Below are 21,553 nucleotides of genomic sequence, written 5' to 3' on the forward strand. Positions count from 1 at the left end.
GTTCTGTATAACCTGGTGTCACCTGCTGTTGGCAGTAGCTGTGTTGGTGCTGTGCTGGCTTCCGCTCTTACAGCTCCTGCAGTTAATCCTTGCTCACAGAACAGCACCAAGGGTTTCCACACCCTTTCTGAAATAGAAAGGCCATCTCTGAAGCAGCACAACAAGGTAAGTGGCCAAACAAAGGTACAGAACGTTGGTACTTGGCTTTAATTAACCTTTAAACAAAATGGTGAGCATGGTGTTCTGGTGCAGAAAGCGTCACTTCCTCCCATTCCTGTGAACACAACACAGTGAAGTTTCTGTTCTGCTCAAGTAGAAGGTAAAAGCACAGGTAGACAGAAGCAGATACAACAAATAATTCACTGGGGTTTGTGGGGTTTTTTGGATACTCTCCCATCTTCTACGTCCAAATCCTCACAGGCAATTTGTTTTTGACCCATTATGGCAAAAGTATTTGGTATTTCAGCTCACAGGTCAGAGACTACAGTGCCCTTTTCCAGGACTCTTAGGCCTGCTCTGCCCTCACACCTCAGCCTGAAAACCACAAGCTGCAGCATCAAAGAGCACCAGCACAGTCGTGACTGAGGGGGGAACAAATAACCACCAAACACCTGCTATAGCCCAAGTTGGTTTTGCAATGCTTTTATTACTGTATATATTAACATTGGTTTGGATAGTATGTAGCAGGCATCTCGACATTGAAGTTCATTTGTGCACTCTCTGAAGGGAAGATGTTTTACCCTCAACACAACCTCCTTCTGCTTCACTTCCTGATCTGGGCAGCACTCGCTGCTGCTCCTGCTCTCGAGGAGCAGCCACTCACATTTATAATGAATTATACCAACAAGCACATCTCTACTAGAAAGCACATCACTTTATTGTGAAGGTCTCAAGTGGAAGAGTTCAACTTAACCATGACAATACTTTATGTATTACAATTGCCTGTTGATTTATGCAACTATGTTGAAGAAAGCTGTTAGCCAAAGTCACCCCCCCCCCAAAAAAAAAAAAAATCAGAGGATATTTGCACCAGTTTTAGTTTATACCTCACAACATACCTAGGCTAATATTTTTACTATCACAGGGTGTATTTACTACTAGGGGAATGTTACATGGTCTTTCAAACATGAGACTATTTACAGAATAGGCTGAACATTTGAGTTTAGATAAAGCTGAACAATTTTACATGTATAGGAAGTGTTATAGGCTAGCTTTCCTGTGGCTTTTAGCTAGACATCAGGCACTAATGATTTGATTAGCTCTGTACAAAGAATCACACACCATCCAAAACCTCTTGGCTGCTGGTTAGTTCCAAATTATTTGAGATAGCGCCTACTTTGAGCAACAGTCTGGTGGGGGGCCCTGTTGCCCCCACGTCCTCCTGGTGCCTCGCTGCAGAACGGAATAGAAGCTAAGCTGTTGCACTAAGTCAGAAGAGTATTGATTAAAAGAGGATGGAATTAACAGTATATAGAAAAGACATAATATACTGGTAGAAAGTTATACCTCCTCCAGGTTATGCTCAAATCACCGTGTCAGGGAAATACTGTTCTCTCCCCTACTACGCAAAGCTGTCGGGAATCCCCTAAGTGGAGTCCTTGAGAAATAAATTAAGTTCCAAGACTAAGTTAGGGAACTGTTGTACATTCAGAGTGCGTTACGCCTCCATGAACACTGGCTGGGTGTTTCTAGTACAGCACACGTGCCTTAAGCACCACGACAGCTCAGGCTTTGGGGCCGCAGCCACTGGTTGGAGTTGCAGGGAAGGTCTCTGGTCTATTATCAGGAGGTCTGAGAGCCATGGCTGCACACACAGATATGTTTTGTGCACAATGCAAGCCTGATTTCCCCCTTAGCCATACAAATTAAGACAATATTTATCACCATACAGTTTGATATTACTTCCAATAAGTACAATATTTATTAAACATTTCTTCAGTTTTGTTACATATTGTGCAACAAATTACAATATTCTGCAGCCACAAATTATATGCAGAGTATGAAGAAACTATTAATCAGATAGTGTGATCTCTCCATTTATAATTCTACAAGAAGGAACTAGCAAATCAGATCTTACATATATCTTACTAAATTTTATGCATGGAAAGTGACAGACACTGTTGTGCTGTTTGATACAAAATGGCTAAACTTCATCTTCAGAAGACTAAACCTGACATCTAAACATGCCAATAGAAACATCAAAACAAAAATACATCCTAACCAACCACAGGAAACAGTCTGGTATCAGGAAAAGCAACAAGGATTACACGTTTATAAACCAGCACACAAAGGTTTAAAACAGTTCTGAAAATGAAGTTAGCTGTCTTGAGTCAAGGGAATAAAAAAAGTCAGTATTGACCATTTACAATCTCTGACCTTTGTGGAGACGGTAAGAATCTGTTGTAGTGCAGCTACATACAGTACAATTCAGGCAATTTTTTTTTTTTTCACTTGGGTTCAGATTGCAAATTCATTGTTGTGAGACAAAAGGGGGGAGGCAAGTTTTAGCAGCAACCTCCACTAGACTGCTTGACTGGAGTGCTCTGAATTTTAACATTGGACTTCTCTGCACCACCAGCTGTCGCTCCCGGGCCCATTCGTTTTTTAATCTCAGCAGCCATGGTCATGAAAGACTGTTCTACATTTGTGGCATTCTTTGCACTGGTTTCCAAAAAGGGAATTCCAAGAGAATCTGCAAATTCCTGCAAATTGAGAAACAGTGAACAGTAAGCTCATACACAGGTTCATAGCTCGCCTCCTTTCCTGGTGCACTGCTGGATAAGCCACAAGTTCCTCGGATTCCACCCCACACCCCATCTCCAGTCTGACCTGCAGGACAGGGGTCGTTACACTGCCCCCATTTGTGTCACCCCGATATCCATGTACCACAGCAGTTCCCTGCTCCAGGACCTCAGTGCACTATGAACCAAAGCAGGAGCTCACCGAGCAAACGCAGGTGTTTATCCACATACCTTTGCTGTTGTATAGTCTACTACTTTCTTTGTGGTCAGATCACATTTGTTCCCCACCAACAACTTGTTGACGTTTTCACTGGCATAACGGTCTATCTCCTGCAGCCACTGCTTTACATTATTGAAAGACTCCTGTGAGATAAGAGAACTGTAAGCAAGGCCCTGGGAGAGGGGAGTTCAGCACTCTGGTAATGACCAGGAAAGAACAGGAAACGGTGCCCTGACCAATGGGATTCACAACCCCGGGAGAGAACTCTCTACTGCTGCCATCCCCGATGGCCTCAGGACAGCCCAGTCACCGCATGGTACACACAGCCCCTGCTCCAAGCCCTACAGAATCATCCCTTCCTGCACTCCTCCCCCCCTATTATTTTCCCAGCTCCGTATCTTGAATATTCAAGAGCTTCTACCATCTGGGACTCTTCTTCCTCTTCCTGTAGCACAGATAAGAGACAGGGCACACAGCTGAAACCAGGATAATCCCACAAATTTACAAAACATGAGGTATCAGGTGCAAACCACCTTATTTTAGATATTCTGGAACAACCTTTGACTGCAGAAATGCTGGACCAATATTCCAGTTAGCAATTGAACACAATTGTTCTTTTTCTATTATTTAAGGAAACCCTACACTTCCCAAGTGCCCTTCCAACAGGACAACTGCACCAGTAATCTTCAGAGATCCTTTCACAGAAAACACTGGCTCAGTTGTGTCCTGCATACATGCTGACAATTTTCTGTTCCAAATGCCCATTTTACTGTAGACCAAAGTTCAAGTACATTCAGAAATCTTTCAACAACTTCCATCAGTAACTCAGACTTCCTGCTACCAAAGGCAGGGTGAGAAGTATTCACACAGAAAAACCAGTCATCTGCTCAGCAAGTTTGAGGTTAAGCCTAAAGTACAATTGTTTTAGAGCCACAAATCCCACTGCTCCTTTTATTTCTGTGTTCAGCCCCAAACCCTGCATAGGAACATATACACTTGGTTTGATAAACCTCAGTGCAGCCTGGAGAACTGTGCCACTGTCTCCTTAAGACGTGCTCAGTTGTTAAATTCCTGGGTTTATTTACTTATCAGCCTGGAGAAACTCTCCAGGCACAGGTTTAACACTTACCTGATCTGTAACATCATACACAACTATGATGCCATGAGCTCCTCTATAGTAACTGGAAGTGATAGTCCGAAACCTCTCCTGTCCCGCCGTGTCCCACTACAAGACAAGTGACAGGGTCAGTCACCACATCAGCTTCCAGCAACACAGCTCAGAGGATCAGCCACACAACTGCAACCACATCCAAGTCACAGCTGCAGAAGTGGCTCTGAAACTGTGCATCAAACAGGATTTGAGGAGATCAAGTATTTTAAGCTGAGAATTACACTTGGGTAGGTGTTTTTCTTAAGTGCTCACTTGCTTGGTTTCAGCCAAGTGCAGCCAGGAGCTCTCTCTGAGGAGAACGTGATGCAGTTTTGACCCATGGAGAAGCCACGGTTCAGTGCTCAGAAGAACAAACACGAACCAGGGCTTGGTTAGAAATAAGGTCAGAGCTGCAGGTCTCCAACATGAACACTCCCTGCAACTTCCTTGGCAAAGGAGCTCCAGCTAAAGTATTTAAAGGCAACAACTCAAACCAAACCCAGTTCCCTTCTCCTGCTGTGAGACTCAAGAAGGGATATTAGGCACCTGACCTCTTCCCCCACCCAGGACAGGAACAGCACTTGCCCAAACAGCTCCCTGGAGCCGTGTCAAGAATAGGGCTGGCTGCACGTTAGAAACAGTCAGACTCAGACAGAATTCAGCAGTGACAGCATTCCTAGTGGGCTGCTCCGCACTCAGGACAGTTACACTGCAGTCTGGAGGCTCGGGCTTCTGGCTGTAAGCTGGACTCCTGCTCCACAACATGGAATCCCTGAGTCATTGCTGTCAAGTCCTGAGAGCCTCTGCTTGAGCTGGAGGCAGTGGCTGACAAGGATTGTGTGACCTTGCACAGATATTGGGTTTCATTACACCAGTCACCCTTTTAGAGTGCTTCAAGATTAAAGAACTGCCAAGTCTCTTCCCCTGTTTATTCCAAGAGAAAGGCCAAAAGCAGCACCGCCCAGTGCTAAGGCACACAGGCCAGTTACAAGGCTTTGTGTCATTTTTTCCACTCAGGTCAACAAAAGCAATTTCCAGCACTAGAGAGTGCAGTCTGCTAGGAACAGCTGCTGAGGAATTCAGGCATCTTGGACAACTGTGTGGCATTCCTGCACTTACACAAATCCTTGCTAAAAACTGCAGAACTACACCAATTTTGACACAAGAGCAGTCCAGCAGAGATTCTCCTCTTTCAGGGAAACATAATAAGCATCCTTCTTTAAGGACAGGTCATGGGAAGTCTTGGAATCTTGTGAAAACTGCCTTGCCTCTTGTAACAGGGAAGCTATCACTTACATTTTCATGACTAAAGTACAAAGGTAACTGCCAACAGTTATGAATATAATTCTGTGCTGACACAGTTTAAAGTACCCAGGAGTTGAGAAATACTACTTACTATCTGAAGCTTGATTGTTTTCCCATCTAGTTCTATAGTTCTGATTTTGAAGTCCACACCAATCGTGCTGATGTAACTTTCTGTGTACGTGTCATCCTAGGAGAGAGAGTGAACAGAAGTCAAGCCAGCTGCACCTCTTCTGCAGCCACTTCATTATGCACCAGGCAGACAAGGGTACTTAATTTCCTTGGAAAACCAGCCTGATCTCTCATGGCAAAGTCCAGGAGGCAACTCTGCATTTCCACAGAGTGTCTACTTTTCAAAAATTCTGCAAAGCTTTTCCAAAGCACCACAAAAAAAACCCAGATATGTGTTTCAAAAACTAGTGAAAAAGCATTTTTTATGAAAATCCTGCCAGTGTTAAGCCCTTGTGAACTGTAGTGTAAAAACCAGTCTTTGCTCAAGTTGGCAGACTTAGAATAACTACTTAGAATAACCACTGTCCTTAACAAACTGCATCAGATTTTTATTTTCCTTTGATGTTTTTCCATCTGTGCTACACAGCAGCCACCTACAAGTCAGAGGCTTTGCTTCAGCCACACTCCACACATGAATGTTAGATCCTCTGCTGCTGCAGCTGGTTGCTAAGGCAGGTTAGAGTTACAGCTGAGGTGCTTGTGCCGAGTCCTCTGCTCTGCAGCCTGTGTCAATACAGGAAGGCAAACACTGTCGAGCAGTTTGCAGGGACCTGGCTGCAGGCTCCAGCAGACCTTAAGGCACACAGGAGGGGCTGGATCAGCCTTTGCTACCTTCTTGTCAGAATGAAGGAAGTTTCTATTCGTAAAGAATCTGTAGAACTTCATGCACAATATACCACAAAAGGCTTTATGCAACCAGTAGGTATCACAAACACAAGGGATTTCTTTGGGCTGTGAATGGAAGACGTCTTAGGTAATACATCCAAGTAAGAATAAAATATTAAGCCTTTAAGAATGACACGACATTTATTTCCTTAACATTTCAATACTCAGAAGGGTATGTTTGAAAAGCCTTAAGTTTAACCTACAGCAGCAAGAACACAGGTAAGTGAATGCTGTGGTAATTCCTTATGTCAGGGTAAAACAGCTTAGTTGGAAAGTCACATTTTTCCAAAGGAAAGAGCTACTTAGTTAAAAAACAGCAGATAACTGAGTGCAAACTTAAGCTGGCTATCAGAAGGAAAAGCTGGATTATTTGCATGAGGCCAGGATTAATTCAGCAGTATTTGCAAGAGAAGCTGGCTAGACTGCTCTGGGAGTACAGCTCCAGCTGTGGTGTCACTTCCAATCCACTGCCTCCATGCTGTGGGTGGAGCAGGGGACATCCTTCTCCCGTTCACACTGGTTTTAGTGCCTCCCTGCCCTAACACTGCACTATCAGCAGCTGTGACAGCTGTAACTGAGGCTATTTGTACACCCCAGACCACCATTTCACATCAGTAACAGGGCACAGCAGGCTCTTCCCAGAGGTACCCAGAGCAATCGTTCAGGCTGCGAGAATGATGCCATCACCTTTTAGTAGCACCACGCTTGAGTTTATAACTTAATGTCCCATATTCTCCCTTCCTTCCTCTCCTCCCATGGCAACATAAAGCTGCACTTTGGCATAAGTACAGATAAGAAGTTCAGCTTTTCCTATTAAGAGCTGTCAAACCCATTTTAAATTTTCCCTGTTGACAGGAAAACTTGAGCTTCTTGCACCAAAGTTCAGCCAGAGCGGCCCATCAGCAATTTTAACGTTCATTAAAGGAAGCATAAGGCCTTGTTATCCCTAGATTATTATTTAAATTGCTTCTGACTAAACAACTAGTAGGTCTTTTCAATGCAGATATCAAATTTTATCTGGCAGAAAATGTTCTTATCAAGTAGTAACTGATCAAGGTCTTGCCCTGACACATATGTAGCCCTCATGCCTGAAGGTTCACACCCCAGAATTCAAGTATGTCCTTCCACCTTCAGTGTTCTAACACTACTGTAATGATGGAAGTTAAATTAGGTATCTTGTTCTCCAGCATCAGGAAAATTAGAATTAAACTTAACTGGACTCAGTCTTGATATTATTTCTTTCCAATTTACTCAAATACATCAGCTAGAAACAAATTCAGAGGACAGGAGGGCTTTTCAATACCACACTTATTCCTTGGTATGCCAGACCTGACAGACATCAGCCCTGCTTCCAGAACTACTTGAAAGGAGAGTTCTTGCTAAGCAGCTTTTTTACATAAAGTTTTCAAGCATGATCACTTACTGCAAACCTAAGTAGAAGGCAAGATTTCCCAACACCGGAGTCTCCAATCAGAAGTAGCTTGAATAAATAGTCACTGCAGAAGGAAAAAAAAAAATTAGATCACTTAATGAAAAACACTGTCAAGAACCAAGTTCCTTACAGCCAAGGTATTATGATGTTTGAGAAGGGTAAATGAATTCACTGCTAGGAAATTCACCTACAACTCCAAGCTCCTCTATCCAGTTTAGACACAATTTACTTGGTAAGGGAAGTGTGAAGTAGACGCTCTGAACACAGCATTTTTACGTGGAGCTGAGCTTTCCTAGGACGGTACTCTGGGGATATCAGCTGGACAACGAGCAAGACTAACACAGTCCTACTCCAGCCCTCTGTGGTCTAGCAAAGATGAAAACCATGCTCTGCAATTAAGTGCAAGCCTCCCTGCTTGGGTGAGTAACTCAACACGCAGGTGGCAGGGACAGCCTGCTGCCCACCAGAGCCATTATCTTTGCATCTTTAGAGTCAGAGGCTTCACAAATACCATGCAGCTGCCCAAAGCCAACCCTTTCTTTCCTCAGTTTCAGTTACCATATTTAAGTTCCAACAGAATGCAACAGCACAATATGCAATTTAAATACACAAACTGGGAACACCAAGTGTCATAGTTACAGTGCCTGTTAGAGCAAAGTTAACATCCACCTTCCACAACAGAGCAGAGACCAATACTCCACCTGCCTTTCAGGAATTAAAGGTACAGCTATTGCCAGATGAGGATACATCTCTGGGGGATGTCAGGTGTGATATTAGTAATTCTCAAGACACACTGGAAGAGCTGACAATTCTTCCTTAATGTTGAGTCTTCCCAACAAGTACAGTGTCGTTAGTGACCAACCTTGATTTACACTTCTAAGAGTAGTGAAGATTTCATTGTTGGCAAAACATAAGTTTCTGTGTTAGTCTAAGACTAATGGGGAAATTTCATACTAGAGAATAAGTAGCAGAGACAACACAACACAAGTTATTTTGCTTTTTAAGTACTACACTAACTCAGTTTACAACTTTTCAGCCCTGTAGTGGCCAGGAATTAAGTCCTGTTCTCATTTAACCACAAGAGTTTAACAGACATGTTTTTATGCCCACTTAACCAAGTTGAGTAAACATTAAGTTTATGTAAATGCCTGAAATCAACTGTCCCCACCTACTATTCCCCAGCATTGCCATTGACTCTGGCTGGCAGGAATCCAGCCAGGAAACTGCATCCATCCCCAGCTGATAACAGCCAAGCAGATGGTCAGCTGCTCAGCTTTTCACCACTCCTCTCCTCCAGTGCCCAAGTGACTCTCACCCTGGCTGGCCCCAGGCTGCAGCAACACACTCAGCTGAAACCTCCAGCTTCCAAACACTGCTCTCAAGGATAGAGAGAAGCCAGGAGTGGTAAATGCAGCAACTGATAAAATAATCCTTAAAAATGCAACCTCACAGTATAAAGCTAAAAGCACTCGAGGTATTTAAAAAGAATAATCAAAGTCGAAGGATACCTACCAGCTTACAGTCACAGAAGTCACCACTCCGCCTGTTAAGTCACGTACTAATACAAGGCAAGATGGTTTTAGGAGAATGACAGTTGTTAACCGAAACTTTCAGGGGACAGAAGTTACATTGCATCACAACCCACAGATCTCAACAGATTCGAGATGGCTGAAACTATTACTGATCAGAAAACTTCTTAACCCCACTAATTGTGTAGTTCCCCAAGAGCAGCAAAAAACTCTGTAAACTGGAGACCAAGGTGAGGTACAAGAGCTCCAGGACCTGGAGCACTGTTACACCTGTGCCTTCTCCCTCACCATGATGCCTCAGCCTTCACACAACTCCTTCCCACTCCAGCAGGAAGTTTGGGCTGTTCAGTTTCCTACATATCCAAAATTTTCAGCAATCCTGAAGTTACAATATTACTTAAAGTAAGCACTAATACATTTCAAAGTATTACAGCTTGCAGCACATTATAATCCCCTTAAGAATATTAACATGTGAATATTAGCACTACATTACTTTCACTGAAATTAGTGGAAAAAAGTAACTCCTTCCTGGTATAGGTAAGGCTTCAGCTGTGAGTCTGAGATCCACTTAAAAGCTTCCCCTTGCTTCCAGGAGTTATTCAGGTCCCCCCAGACATCAAGTAACTTGCCTTCCCCTTGTTACTCTTAGCACTACAAGCAGCTCCCAACCAAACCTACCTGGCCATTAAATCTGTTACTGTTCAGAAGCAAACAAGAATAACAGCTTATACACAGAACTGTTGTTAATGCAACAGGAACGCAGAAGCCTTAAATACTGGGTTTGACATCTTTGCTATTCAGGCCTCCCCTCACTTAGGGCTTCAGTATTTTCAGAGGCAAGTGATAACCACAGGCTCACATGGTGGCCTTAAGCCACCTGCCTCACCCCCCCCAAAACCAGGGCCAGCAACTGGCTGGAAACAGCCTTTCCTGGGTTAGCTCTGACTGTAGAAACTGGAGTTGTGTCACAAAAACCTACTTTCGCCAGAGATAAGCAAGGCTGATGCTTAGACATGCATCAATTTGGAAATAATTTAAGTAGAACCCTGCAATTTAGGTTTTTCATTTTCTAAGACACTCCATATTGCAATAACATAGTGCCTTCCTTTCCAAATACAGTTTGGAAGGTGTACCTTCTAAAACACAGCAGGTGCCCATGCAGGGTTTGAGAACCAAACGTGCAGCCTGTTACACCCAGTGTGATGCTTGAGACAGCTCCTGGGCGCAGCAACAGTTTAAATCAAATAAAACTAAACATTTCTAGACTGAACTACACCAACGGAGTATTTGTGTAAATGAGTTCAACTGCAGCAATGTGTCCAACAAGCCACACAGGTTAATTCTGGTATTTACTCCCAAAGAGCCACTATTTCTGAAGCCACTGAATTTTGCTCCTTAAACCTGAAGACTTAAACTCATGACCTCCTCCAGTTTAGGGAGCCTTCTCGACACTACTTAGGAATTTAGTTTAATAATTCAATTATTTCTCACCCTTGACATAAGCAAGTCATACTTGGGACCCTCAGAGAGATCCCACTGGAAGAGCATGTGTGGCAAGGCAGGTTCAGTCAGTAGGAGTGAGGCTTTCAAATCCTCCCCCCCCAGGAAGGGAATATGGTCACTTCCTCTTGCCAGAGATAAGGGACAAGTATGTGAAGTTTAACTGCCTCTTGCAAAAAAAAAAAAAAAAAAAAAACAACCCACAAAAAAACAGACACCTCCAAACCAGCCCCGTGGATGTTTTGGGAAGTGCAGCAGCATCCTCCTCTTATGTGCATGTCCCGAGTCAGCAGCGCAGCAGAAAACCAGGAAATCAAGTTTTTAGGACAGGCCTGGCCAAGGCTGTGTGGAACAAGGGACCTGTGGGGCTCTAAGACACTGTTGTTTATGCAGGGAGGCACGTGGGGATTTTCTAAATGCCAGGAAGGTTTTATGCCAAAACAGACAAGACCAGGTAGTCATCTGTCTCCAAGAAGGAACTGCTGGAATCAGCTTTAATCACTGATGTCAGCTGCAAGTTTACTGTAAACAGGTACTCAGGCAGCCTCAATCCCAGGTCTTTGTTCTACCACCCCAGAAATTCCACTGAAGAGGAGCATGACTGTCACTCTGATTACACACTGCTTGTGTAAGTAAACAGAACCCAGAAGACATAATGCCACTTTGCATCGCAGATTGCTGTTTAGAAAGGTTAGAACACAAACAATTTCAGATGATTCCAGCAACCCAGGAGCTGCCACTCAATTGTCATCTACTAACTACCATCACACAAGACTGAAACCCCCTCACAGGTATTCTCTAACACTCCTGAAGAAAGCAAAAAAACCCCAGACTTACTCCAAAACCCACTTCATTCCCTCATCTCTGCTTGAGGGTATCTAGAACAAGATCCAGATGATACTGAATGGATCAAGATTAACTCCTGGTAAGACTTGGACAGTGCACCCACCAGTGTGTTTGTGCCAGTCAGCCAAGCACATGCAAGTGGCAGAAGGGGTAGGAAATGCTGAACCTGAGGTGATCTAGTCACAGCAGAGTCAATATTGACATTCTGCTCATTTAAACACCGGCAGGGAGGGAGGAACACAGAAGGAATACATCCCAGTGCTCGGTGGGCAGGCGTTTTCAGAATTTAGCTTCCAAACACTAATATCTCACCCACTTCTCTTCGGTTTCAAGTAGTCCACTAGGCTGTCCCACAGCCCTGAAGTTGCTGGGAAGCTCCCAGAACCACACACACCTCCCCCTTCAAGCCCTTGCACGAGCAGATTCTAATCCTGAACTTTAGCAGGAAAATTGAAGCAAACAGGTCTTTAGTGAGAAGTTTTAACTATCCCACTGACTTCTGACAGAGTTCTGGAATACCCAGAAGAGACGATCTGGGGCCACAGCCTGATCTGAAGCTGTGCTAAGGAAGTGAGGACGTGTTACAAGGCACTTCTAAGAGGAAAAGGGACATATCTGCTACAGGGAACGAGAAGGAATAATGTCATAACCCCTTAAATCTTATTCCTAGTTTAACACGGACCCAAGTATGCCCATTACAGTGACAGGTATTTTCTGGCCATCTCACCACACCCTTCCCATCTCCTCCCCTCATCCCGCAGGCCAAACCCTATCAGGAAGTGGCAATTTAACACTACAAGTTAATCTTAAACTACAGCTTTTCCTCTTTGTTTCGCTTTCAAGAACTCGGCTTGTTCCGCCAGGAGCGAGCGTTCTTTATGGAGAACAAGCCTCCCTCGGAACGTTCTCCCCTCCTCTTCGCAGCAGCTTTCAGTACCTCATTGCAGGGAATGACTCTCTGCGTTATTCCAAAGAGCCGAGAGACTTCAAGAAAGCCAAAAAAACCCCGACAAAACAACATGCCTAGAAAAAGCCCCCTTCGACCCGCTTCTGTCAGTGGCCTAACGCTTTGCAGGTGTTAAGGCTCAGAAAGTCTTACAAGGTAAACTCGAGTTTAACTCCTGAGGACCACAGAGGCACCAGCAGATTGCTGGCCTTTCATCCCCTGCCCTCCTCCAGCTACTTGCCTCGGTGTTTTCCTGAGCTACACACGCAAGTCTGGGATGTAATCTTGCCAAGATGTAACTCGAGTTCCTGGCTGTGCCCCTTGGGTTTCACCAACTCCCTCGCACCAGGTGATGGATGAGCACTTGTTTGCTCCCCAGGTGCTTTTAAGAGGTGACATTTGTGCAAACAGCCCCAGGATCCACGGACACACGAGAGTCGGGAGCCCGAGCTGTGTGGAAAAGCTGTGAGGACAGAGGTTGCCAGAGTCTCTTCCAGGAGCAGAGTCCGTGGGTATCCAGAACAGGAACGTCACACCACACGTGTGTGTTTCGGCACCAGAACCACCTGAGCGGCATCAGAGGGCACGGCGGCTTCACCGCCCCCAAACTGGAGTGCCAGCAAAGCCAGAACCCTAAACGCACCCTACAAGGTTAAAGGGTTGCCAGCGCAGCAGCTGATTTTTGAAGTGCTTTTTAAACTTAACTCCAAGTCACTCCTCTCATTCGCTCCAAAAAAAAACTTAGAGGAAAACAGGGTTTATTGTCCCCCACAGCCCGGTGGGAAGGACACAGCTCTCAGGATCTACCAGAGAGCTCAGGTACCCACCACTCCCAAGCGGGGAAAGGCCACACTCACACAACGACCCTTCCAAAAAAACACAAAAAACCCTGTGTCATCCCCAAGCTCTCCAGGCAAGTGCTATTCCAGCTCCAGTCGGAGCCCCGAGAGCGCTCCATTACCGAGCCGCGGCGTTGCAAAATCTACACGGGCAAGAAGTGTTTTGCAAGAGCCATGTGACACACACATGACTCGCAGCTCCGGCGAAGGGTGGACCCCCGGCCGCCGATGGGCCGCGGGCCGGGGCCACCGCCTTTGCCCGGGCGCCGGTGCCCCCCGGGCACTTGTTGGATCCAAGGCCCCGCTGCGCTTCCCGAGCTCCGGGAAAATCGCCGCGGGCTGCGCCCGATGGCGCTCCCGGGGCGCTGGGGCGGCGCTGCCGGTTGGCAGCGGGGACACCCCTGACCCCTCACGGTCCCCCCGGTCCCCCACCCTCGGCCGCCCCCCCTTCTCCGCTCCCACCGCCCGGGCCCGGGCGCGGCCCTGCGGACACCCGGCGGGGGGGGGAGGGGGGAAAACGAGCCCTCGGAGCCAGGGGCTCGGCCCGGCCCCCCCCGCGCCCCGCGGCGTCCCCATCGCGGCCCCGGGGCCGCCGCGCCCCGTACTCACTATTCGGGGTTCATGCTGGACATGTCCGTGGGGCCCGCGGCCCGAGGGACGGCGAGCGCGCTGTGAGGGGGGGGGGGGCGGTGCGGCGGCACCTCCCGCCGCCGAGGGCAGGCGCTCGGCGGTGCGCTGGTCCGAGGGAGCCGCGATCGCCCGGCGCTCGGCTCGGCCCGTCCGCCCGCGCCCGCTCCGCGGCCTCCGCGCTGCGCCTCAGCCCAAAATGGCCGCCGGAGCCCGACCAGGAAACGGGGCGGCCGCTCGCCGAGCAGCGCTTACATGGCCGGGGGGCGGCCGCGGGGCGTCACGGGAAACCGAGTCCGTGCAGCCGCCGCCGGCCCGCAGAGACCGCCCCCTGCGGACTCGCTCTCCCGGCGGCCCCCGTAGTGGCGGTGGGGCATGCGCGCCGGCCGGCCTTTCTTCCCTCGGCCCCGTCGGCTCGGCGCGGCGGGCGGTGCCGCTGATTGGCGGCGGGGCGCGGGCCGGGGATGACGTCAGCGGGCAGACGTGGCAGCTCGGGCGAGTGAGCGCGCGGGAGGGGCGGGGCGGGGCCTCGGCGCGCGCGGGGGGCGGGGCCTGGCGGGGCCGCGCCCGGGAGCCATCCCGGGACAGCGCCGGGATACAGAGATGGGATACAGGGCAGGATACAGCCCTGCTCCCACCGCCGGCCCGTCTTTCCATCCCTCCCGTTATCCATCCCTTCCTCCATCTCTCCGTCCCGCTGGGCCCGGTACCCCGCAGCGCGGCCCGGTGCCTCCCTTCCCTTTCCTCCGGTGGTTTCCTTATTTCTCCCGGTGGTTCCTTTCCCTCCGCGCCAGGCGGATCCCGACCCCGCCCGGCTCTGACCCCCCGCGCCCGGATGGGGTTCCCAGTGTCCCGCCGAGGCCCCGGGGCCGGGGGCTGGTGGGAGGGACAGCGCAGGGACATCGCACGTCAGGAATGTTCCTTGGGAATGCGGACAGGCCGGCAGGTGGAGGGAGGAAGGGGAGAACCCGCTCTGCTGCTTGTTTTACCCTTATCTCCGTGTCTGGTGCGGGGTGGAACTGGAGACCTTGCACTAAAGCTGGAACAGCAGGGGTGGCAGCGCAGCAGCAGCACCTGGAGCAGCTTGGCCAGGGGCTCCTCCAGCCTCTGCCAGGCCTCTTCTCCACAGGCATCAATAACTCACTGTCCTTTTTTACTTTTACTGCCGTTGCATCTTTTATCAAAGGCTTTTTTCAAGCGTTATTGAGTTCACGTTTCACAGCGTTTCTTTGGAAACAGTAAATATTTCCACGCTCTTTTTGCTGCTGGGCATGGAGGGGACTGTCCCATGCTTGGGATCTCGGAGCAAACGACCTGTTACAGCTGGCAGAATTGGGAACACAGGAGCCTGGTTTTCTGGTCAACCACTTATAGCAAACTTTCACTCGACATCAAATTGTATTGCTGTCACTTTAGGTGTTGATGTTCTCAGGTTTATTCCTAGGCCCCAGCCTTTTCCACAGCATGACAGAGGGCACAGCACTACACATCATTCCAGACACACACAGGGCACTGCTAAACCTTACAAGTCTTAGCAGCTCCTTGTAATGAGCTCGGGAATTTAAATCCCCACTAAACACGTATTATCCGACGTTATTTCATTACAAAGGGCATAGTATAATACACTGACCAAAGTTTATCTTCCAGCAGGCTCAAAGGACAGGAGGAACAGTCTCCAAGTGGATTGTGAGGTCACCGAAACATCCTGTGCAGGGAAGTGTGTGTAGGACTCAGCTTACAAGCTGGGAAGCTTTAGATGCTGTGTGTTCCCAGTCCTGACTTCCAGGAGTGTAAATACACCGAGGGACTACCAAAATAACCAGTGTGAGTGGGAAGGAGTCTTTCCCTTGGACAGCAGCAGAATAGAGCTGAAGCCCCAGAGGAACTGAAATTGCAGACTTGTCCCTTTTTCTCCCCCACAGCAAGACCAAGAGAAGTCACTCGTGCTCCTCACATCTTTGTGGTTTTAGTTACGTTCAGTTCCTCACAAAAAAGTCAATAAACTGTGCTGGCTATAATTGGCAATGCTGAGCAGTGGTTACCAAGGGTTTGGGTTTCCTTTGCTTTCTCTCCTTGCTTGTTAGGTAAAGTAATCTACGGATGAATCTACCACATACCTTGCTGTACTTGCTGCTCCTGTGGTGGCCACAGCCAAAGTTTCCACTTCCCTTTTCTCTGTTACTCTGTGTACTTGTGAAACAATACCCATTTTGTTTGACGTTTGCCATCAGAAATCCAGTGAATCCTTTGAGACTCCCTCCTCTCTGTACAGCACAACTCTCTAAGGAAGGTGACCAGACGTGCAGGAATAATATCCCAGATGACAAACTTCACTTAGCAGGCAGCGCTTAATCCCTCTGCTGAGTACAAAAATTGGTTTTGCTGGGTCATTTTTAACATTTGTGCTTTTACTTTTCTCTTTCCCAGTGAAACACAAAGCTCCAACCACCCCAATTCCTTATTCTTTTGTGAGGAATAATCCTCACAGGCCACAGTTCATAAGGCGCTGCATAAATGTGCCCAGCAAAGTCAGAGTAGACACAGGGACAAACCAACACCAGCTGACTATGAACCCACAGATTAGATTTACTTCTGAAGTAGGGCACAGCTTAATGAGAGTTTGGGATGCTGTTTCATCTGAGAGAAATGTGTCTGTGTCTGAGGTGAGCATATTTAGTCTGTGTGGCTCCACTGGCAGGGTGGCAGTCGTAGCAACCCCTGGCTAAGGGGTAAGTGTGAAAAGCAAGTCTCCCCCAGCTCTGTGGGGAGGTGCAGGGAGGTTTTTCTGCTGCCCATGCTCGGGCTGAGGTCACCTGCTGCTGTGATGTCACCTGCTGGGTGCGTGCACGTGTTTAACTGGATGAACAGGCTCGGCTAGAGACCCCTGCCTGGTGTCTAGCTGGGATCTCAGCAGTGGTTTGTAACCTGTGTGTCAGATTCTGTCCTGTCTCTCCTCCTGCCTTCAGGGGTTCTTCACAGTTTGTCTTGTACACCAAGAACTGCTGGATGGTCAGAGAGGCCGTGCTTGCCTCTCGCTATCAAGAGCGTAACGCAAGGAGCAATATCAGATGCCAGCTGGGGAAACATTGTCCGTGTACCCTCGGGGCTGAATTCTGCCTGTGAAAATAGAGGTTGGTTTTATCCTGTTAGCTGCAGAATTTCCTTCAGCTTGGGCTACAGAGCTCTACCAGAGCAGCCAAGGGAAAGCCATGAGCACGTGACATGTAACCACCTTCCCCAGTCCTGTCCACCCTGGGGCAGCATCCTGACCCACTAACTCGTGTTTTTGAGGTTGAACTCTGCTTGGTTCCTGGTTCCACTCAGGTCATCTGCTCTCCCCTGCTCCCATCTCTCTCCTCCCCAGGCCACAAGAGGCATGTGCCAGAGAAGGCTTTGGGAAATGAGGGGACAGGAGGGCAGAGGATGGGAGGGAGAGAGAAAGCAAGCTGCAGTGGCTACAGTCAGGTGTAAGAGGGGAAAGGAAGGAGGAGAAACAGCCCAGGTGATGGGGGAGGAATGTTGCAGCTGCATGAGCTCAGGTTTTGCAGTGCAGTACAGAGCCCCCATGCCTGCTCTGCCAGTGGGACTGGGGTGGTGTCCCCTTTGTGGATTGCAGTCTGCAGAAAGCAGGATTCACTCTGCCTTCCTCTTCTGCCCTTATTTTATATGAGATGGTCCATATTTTTTAGCTATATAACCTATCAACACAGTCACAGACAGGGTGAAGGAAGGTTTCAGGTCCGCTCTCTACCACTCTACCACAATTTTACCCTGAAAATGTCTTTCTTTCCCCTTTGTAACAGTTCTTGAACCAAAGGTAGGAGGAATCAGGCTTCTGACCCAGAACTGCCTCCCCATAAAGCTGTGTGTCAGCACAGCAGTGATCAGATACCATTTGCCCCCTGCTGGGTCCTTTTCCCTAGACTATGTATAAAATCAGACCAAAAAAAAATAATATAGGTATTTATTTGCCCTTCACTTCCCCCTTCCCCTTCTCATGGAGTGGGAAGCTCACAGGCTGATAGATGCACAACAGCCTTGCTGAGAAGGTCAGGCACCAGGAAGGCACAACATTGCAATTGGCTGTGTTGATACTGGGAGTGCTGGGGAACAAACACTGATTTTAGCTTATCAATAGCAGCAGTGTGTTTCTCTCGTCTTGCTCACAGTCCTCCCATGTGTATAATCTCTCTGCAGGACTTGTCAGCTACCAGTGTTTTTTAGACAATATAACCAGTCCATTTTGGATGTGTTGGCAGCACACCTAAAGTGGTGTCAGCAAATTCTTCCTGTTAATTCTTGGTTTAGGAAGTTAAGGGCAAGGGAGAAGAAAGTTTGCTGCTGGATCTGTGGTACTATCGTGAGGGAAAGAACAAATGAACCCATACTCAGGTGTAGTCTGATGTCAGAAAAACAGTAATGGAGAGGAAAATGGCATTCTGGAACCATTTGAAAGTGCTGGCCCACTACCACTCACTGCTTCTTACAGAAGTGCAGCGAAATTTATTGGCCTGTGAATCACCAGGAAACAGCTGATGTCCAGCTCTGCCTCTTGGTCTTGTTGGACATCTGGCCTGTGCTGTCACATCCTACAGAGAGGGGAATGGAGCCAGAGGTTTCACATTGGTTCCAATCACAGGCAGAAGACAAGAGGTACAGGCAGGGTGAGGTATCGAGAGCACTCGGGGGATGTGAAGGGGAGCAGATGTCCGACTCTGGTGAGCTAAATCTCTTTTGGGAAGCTCCTAGAAGGAGATCTAGCACCTTGTTCTGCCTCCTTTCTTCAGGCCCAGTTTGCTTCCGTACTGCTGTGAGCAAAGGGAAGTTGTTGTTGGCGACTGTCACCCAAATTTGAAGTAGAAAATCATGTTGAGCAAGACCTGAAACGCTATAATAAGCTGGTTACCTATTAACTTTGGTATCTTTACACCGTTGCCATGGTTCAGATCATGATTTCGCTATATTTTGCAAAACTGACAATTCCACATTTTGTACTGTGTGAGTAGCCATGGAGAAAGCAGAGGGGTTTGGGAGTTGTGGCTTCTGGGACACAAGCCTCATGGAAACAGGGTGACATTGCCAGCTTAGGCAGCAACTGAATGAGCCTGCTAAAATCATGGGAAAAAAAGAAGGTTGGAAGAGACTCCAAGAGATGTTCTAGTCAGTTCCTCTGCTTCAGCTGCATCTATTTGCATCTCAATAACAGTGTTCTTGAAAACGTCCAGATATGACAATTCCACCGTTCCCACAGGCCATTTATGACAGCACCCACAAGAGAGGTTAAAAAAAGCTCACCACTAAAATGATTCCAGGGATAAATTAGGCAGCTTAGGCTTTTACTTAAGTTTGCTGGTGAATTCAGTACACTTTACTTCATCTGTTACCTTCTGGGCATCTTTTCAGTCATGATCTTCAGTGCCACAAGAGGGGACAGAGCCCGAGCTCATACACTGAGCTCCTGTGTCTCTGTGCCAGCTGAGGACCTGTTTGTTTTATAATGGCTCAAACTCTGGACCACAACTGTGCAACAGAGCGTTGGACTTTGAGTTGCCCTCTCCTGATGCCCTGCTTGCAGCACTCACTTCCTTCCAGTAAATGAGCCCTTCCTTATGGCAGCAGAGCCTGGTAGAATGCCCCATGGGCACTGGGGCAGAGTCCTACCTGAAAGCACACCTGAAAAGGGCCCAGAAACATCAGCTTTGCTCAAGAGTGATCAGAGTACTCCCTGCAGATCCTGCCCAGGGCTATCTCCTACCTCTGACTCATGCATTTTGCAACAGGGGAGATAGCAGGGTAGTGCTCCATGGAATTTGGCCGCTCTGCTCTTTGCCTAGGTATCTGTTTGCTTAAGAGTTCGATTCATCATACCAATTATCTTATAAATGCTCTGGCACCCATTCATCCAGCTGGGCTGGCATCTCCCTGCTTGGCACCGGATGTTATTTAACACTGACACTGATTTAATACTGAAGCTTGCTTTATTGGGTTTTGTAGGTGGCTTCGATGCCAGAGTTCTGGAAGGAAGTTTCAACCTGGTAAGCTGAAAAGCTTGTATCTTATGCACGTGTACGGCATCCAGAAGAGGCAAAAGGATACATTTCTAATGAAAACCAGCAAATCAAATCAGTGGCTGTACTTTCTTTTAGCTTTCCTTCTGTTGTCAACTCCTTTTTTATCTTCCACAACAGCTTTTGTGCCACCAGCCTCTCTTATGACCTCTTCCATCTTCAAAAGCTTTCTTCTCAATTTTTCTCTCTTCTTGACCCTCCTCTGCTTGCTCATCCTGTTTACACACCTGCCTGGCACAACATCTTCCAGACTTCGTGTATTGCACACTTACAGGGGCCTGCAACATGTGATTCAACAACAGAATGCCCCTCTTGTTTCATGGCCTGACATTGACAATAACATTTTACACTTGTCATGATCTAAAATTTGAGCCTCCTTCTCAACTGTTCTTTGTGATTTTTTTTTTGCCTTTCTTGGCCCTTGGCATTTTGTTCTCACCCTGTTCGTTCCTTGGAAGCTCCATCCAACTTGGTTTGGGGCATTCATTAGCAGGCTTGTTAAACTGCTTGCACAACCATGTACAATTTAGTGTCAGGAGAGAGAGTCTCAGACCTCTATGATGACATCTGGGTCTGCAATTGCATATTGAACCGTCTTCTGGGATTATCTGTTTCCATGGTGGCTACAAATGCAGAGAGAAAGGAGGAGTCACCTCCCACACTACCCAGGAACAAACGCGTATCTTCAGGAGGGAAGGACAAGCAACTTTTGCCAAGCTCCACAGGCACTTTCCCCACAGGATTAATCTGGAGTCCTGCCAAGGCAATGGTTAGACACTGTTTGAGAAATAACTGTTAGAGCTCAAAGATGCAGCCCTAACCAGACCCTCAAAACACAGCACATGCTGTTCAGGGCTTCGGCCTCCACAGCCTTGCAAGCACAGAACTCTTTCTGGCAACTCTCAGAAGTCTTTCTTACAACTCTGCATTTTTCTTGTCCATACTTTCTTCTCAGTTTCCTGCTATATTTCATGCCTGAAAATGGCAACAGAGGAAAACAAAAAAAAAAAGGGAGGCAACAAGGCCATTTAGTCTACCCAAAGCTCTAAATGAAACCTCTATTTGATGTTGTATCTTTCTGTAAACAGGTACGTTTCAGCTCAAGAATTTTACTTTGTTAAGTGTTATGGGATTTGGGGAGATTTGAAAATAAGCTTACATAGTTGGTTTAGCCTATCAATAATGTTGATAACTGCATACCTTCCTTGGCTGGCAGACTAAACTTGGAGGAGTCATACACTAAATTAAACTAACAATCAACAGAAAACCAGATGATGGTTCATCTTTTATTGTTGTTATTCAGCATGAATCCTTAAATGTAACAAAAGCTCAAGGTAAAAAGCTCAGGCTGTGGTTCAGTTAAGACAGTCAAATGCCTTCTTCTTTACCCTAACACAGGCCAGGCAGAACTGTCCAGGATTAGGCATCCTCCCTGTTATTTCAAACAGAAGCTCAT

The 21,553-nt window shown here is 47.4% G+C and overlaps 1 protein-coding gene across 1 annotated transcript; it reads right to left on the reverse strand.

Annotated features, from left to right (window-relative positions):
• Positions 1 to 626: 626 nt before the first annotated feature.
• Positions 627 to 14,253, reverse strand: RAB1A (RAB1A, member RAS oncogene family). Its single transcript, XM_050314615.1, has 6 exons — positions 14,012 to 14,253; positions 7,734 to 7,806; positions 5,508 to 5,603; positions 4,091 to 4,186; positions 2,973 to 3,104; positions 627 to 2,702 (listed from the first exon to the last, which is right to left on the reverse strand). The coding sequence occupies exons 1-6, from the start codon at positions 14,032 to 14,034 to the stop codon at positions 2,505 to 2,507; spliced, it is 618 nt and encodes a 205-aa protein (XP_050170572.1). The 5' UTR covers positions 14,035 to 14,253; the 3' UTR covers positions 627 to 2,504.
• Positions 14,254 to 21,553: the final 7,300 nt, after the last annotated feature.

The sequence above is a fragment of the Myiozetetes cayanensis genome, unplaced genomic scaffold (genome assembly GCF_022539395.1).
Source record: "Myiozetetes cayanensis isolate MyiCay16 unplaced genomic scaffold, myiCay2020 scf2-11, whole genome shotgun sequence".
In the NCBI taxonomy this organism is placed as follows: Eukaryota; Metazoa; Chordata; class Aves; order Passeriformes; family Tyrannidae; genus Myiozetetes; species Myiozetetes cayanensis.

Coding starts and splice junctions, on each gene's coding strand:
- RAB1A (XM_050314615.1), bottom strand. CDS start 14,034: ATGTCCAGCATGAACCCCGAATA. Junction 4,187..5,507: donor AAACAATCAAGCTTCAGATA/GTAAGTAGTATT, acceptor CTTGTCTTGTAG/TGGGACACGGCGGGACAGGA. Junction 2,703..2,972: donor TAGACTATACAACAGCAAAG/GTATGTGGATAA, acceptor CTCAATTTGCAG/GAATTTGCAGATTCTCTTGG.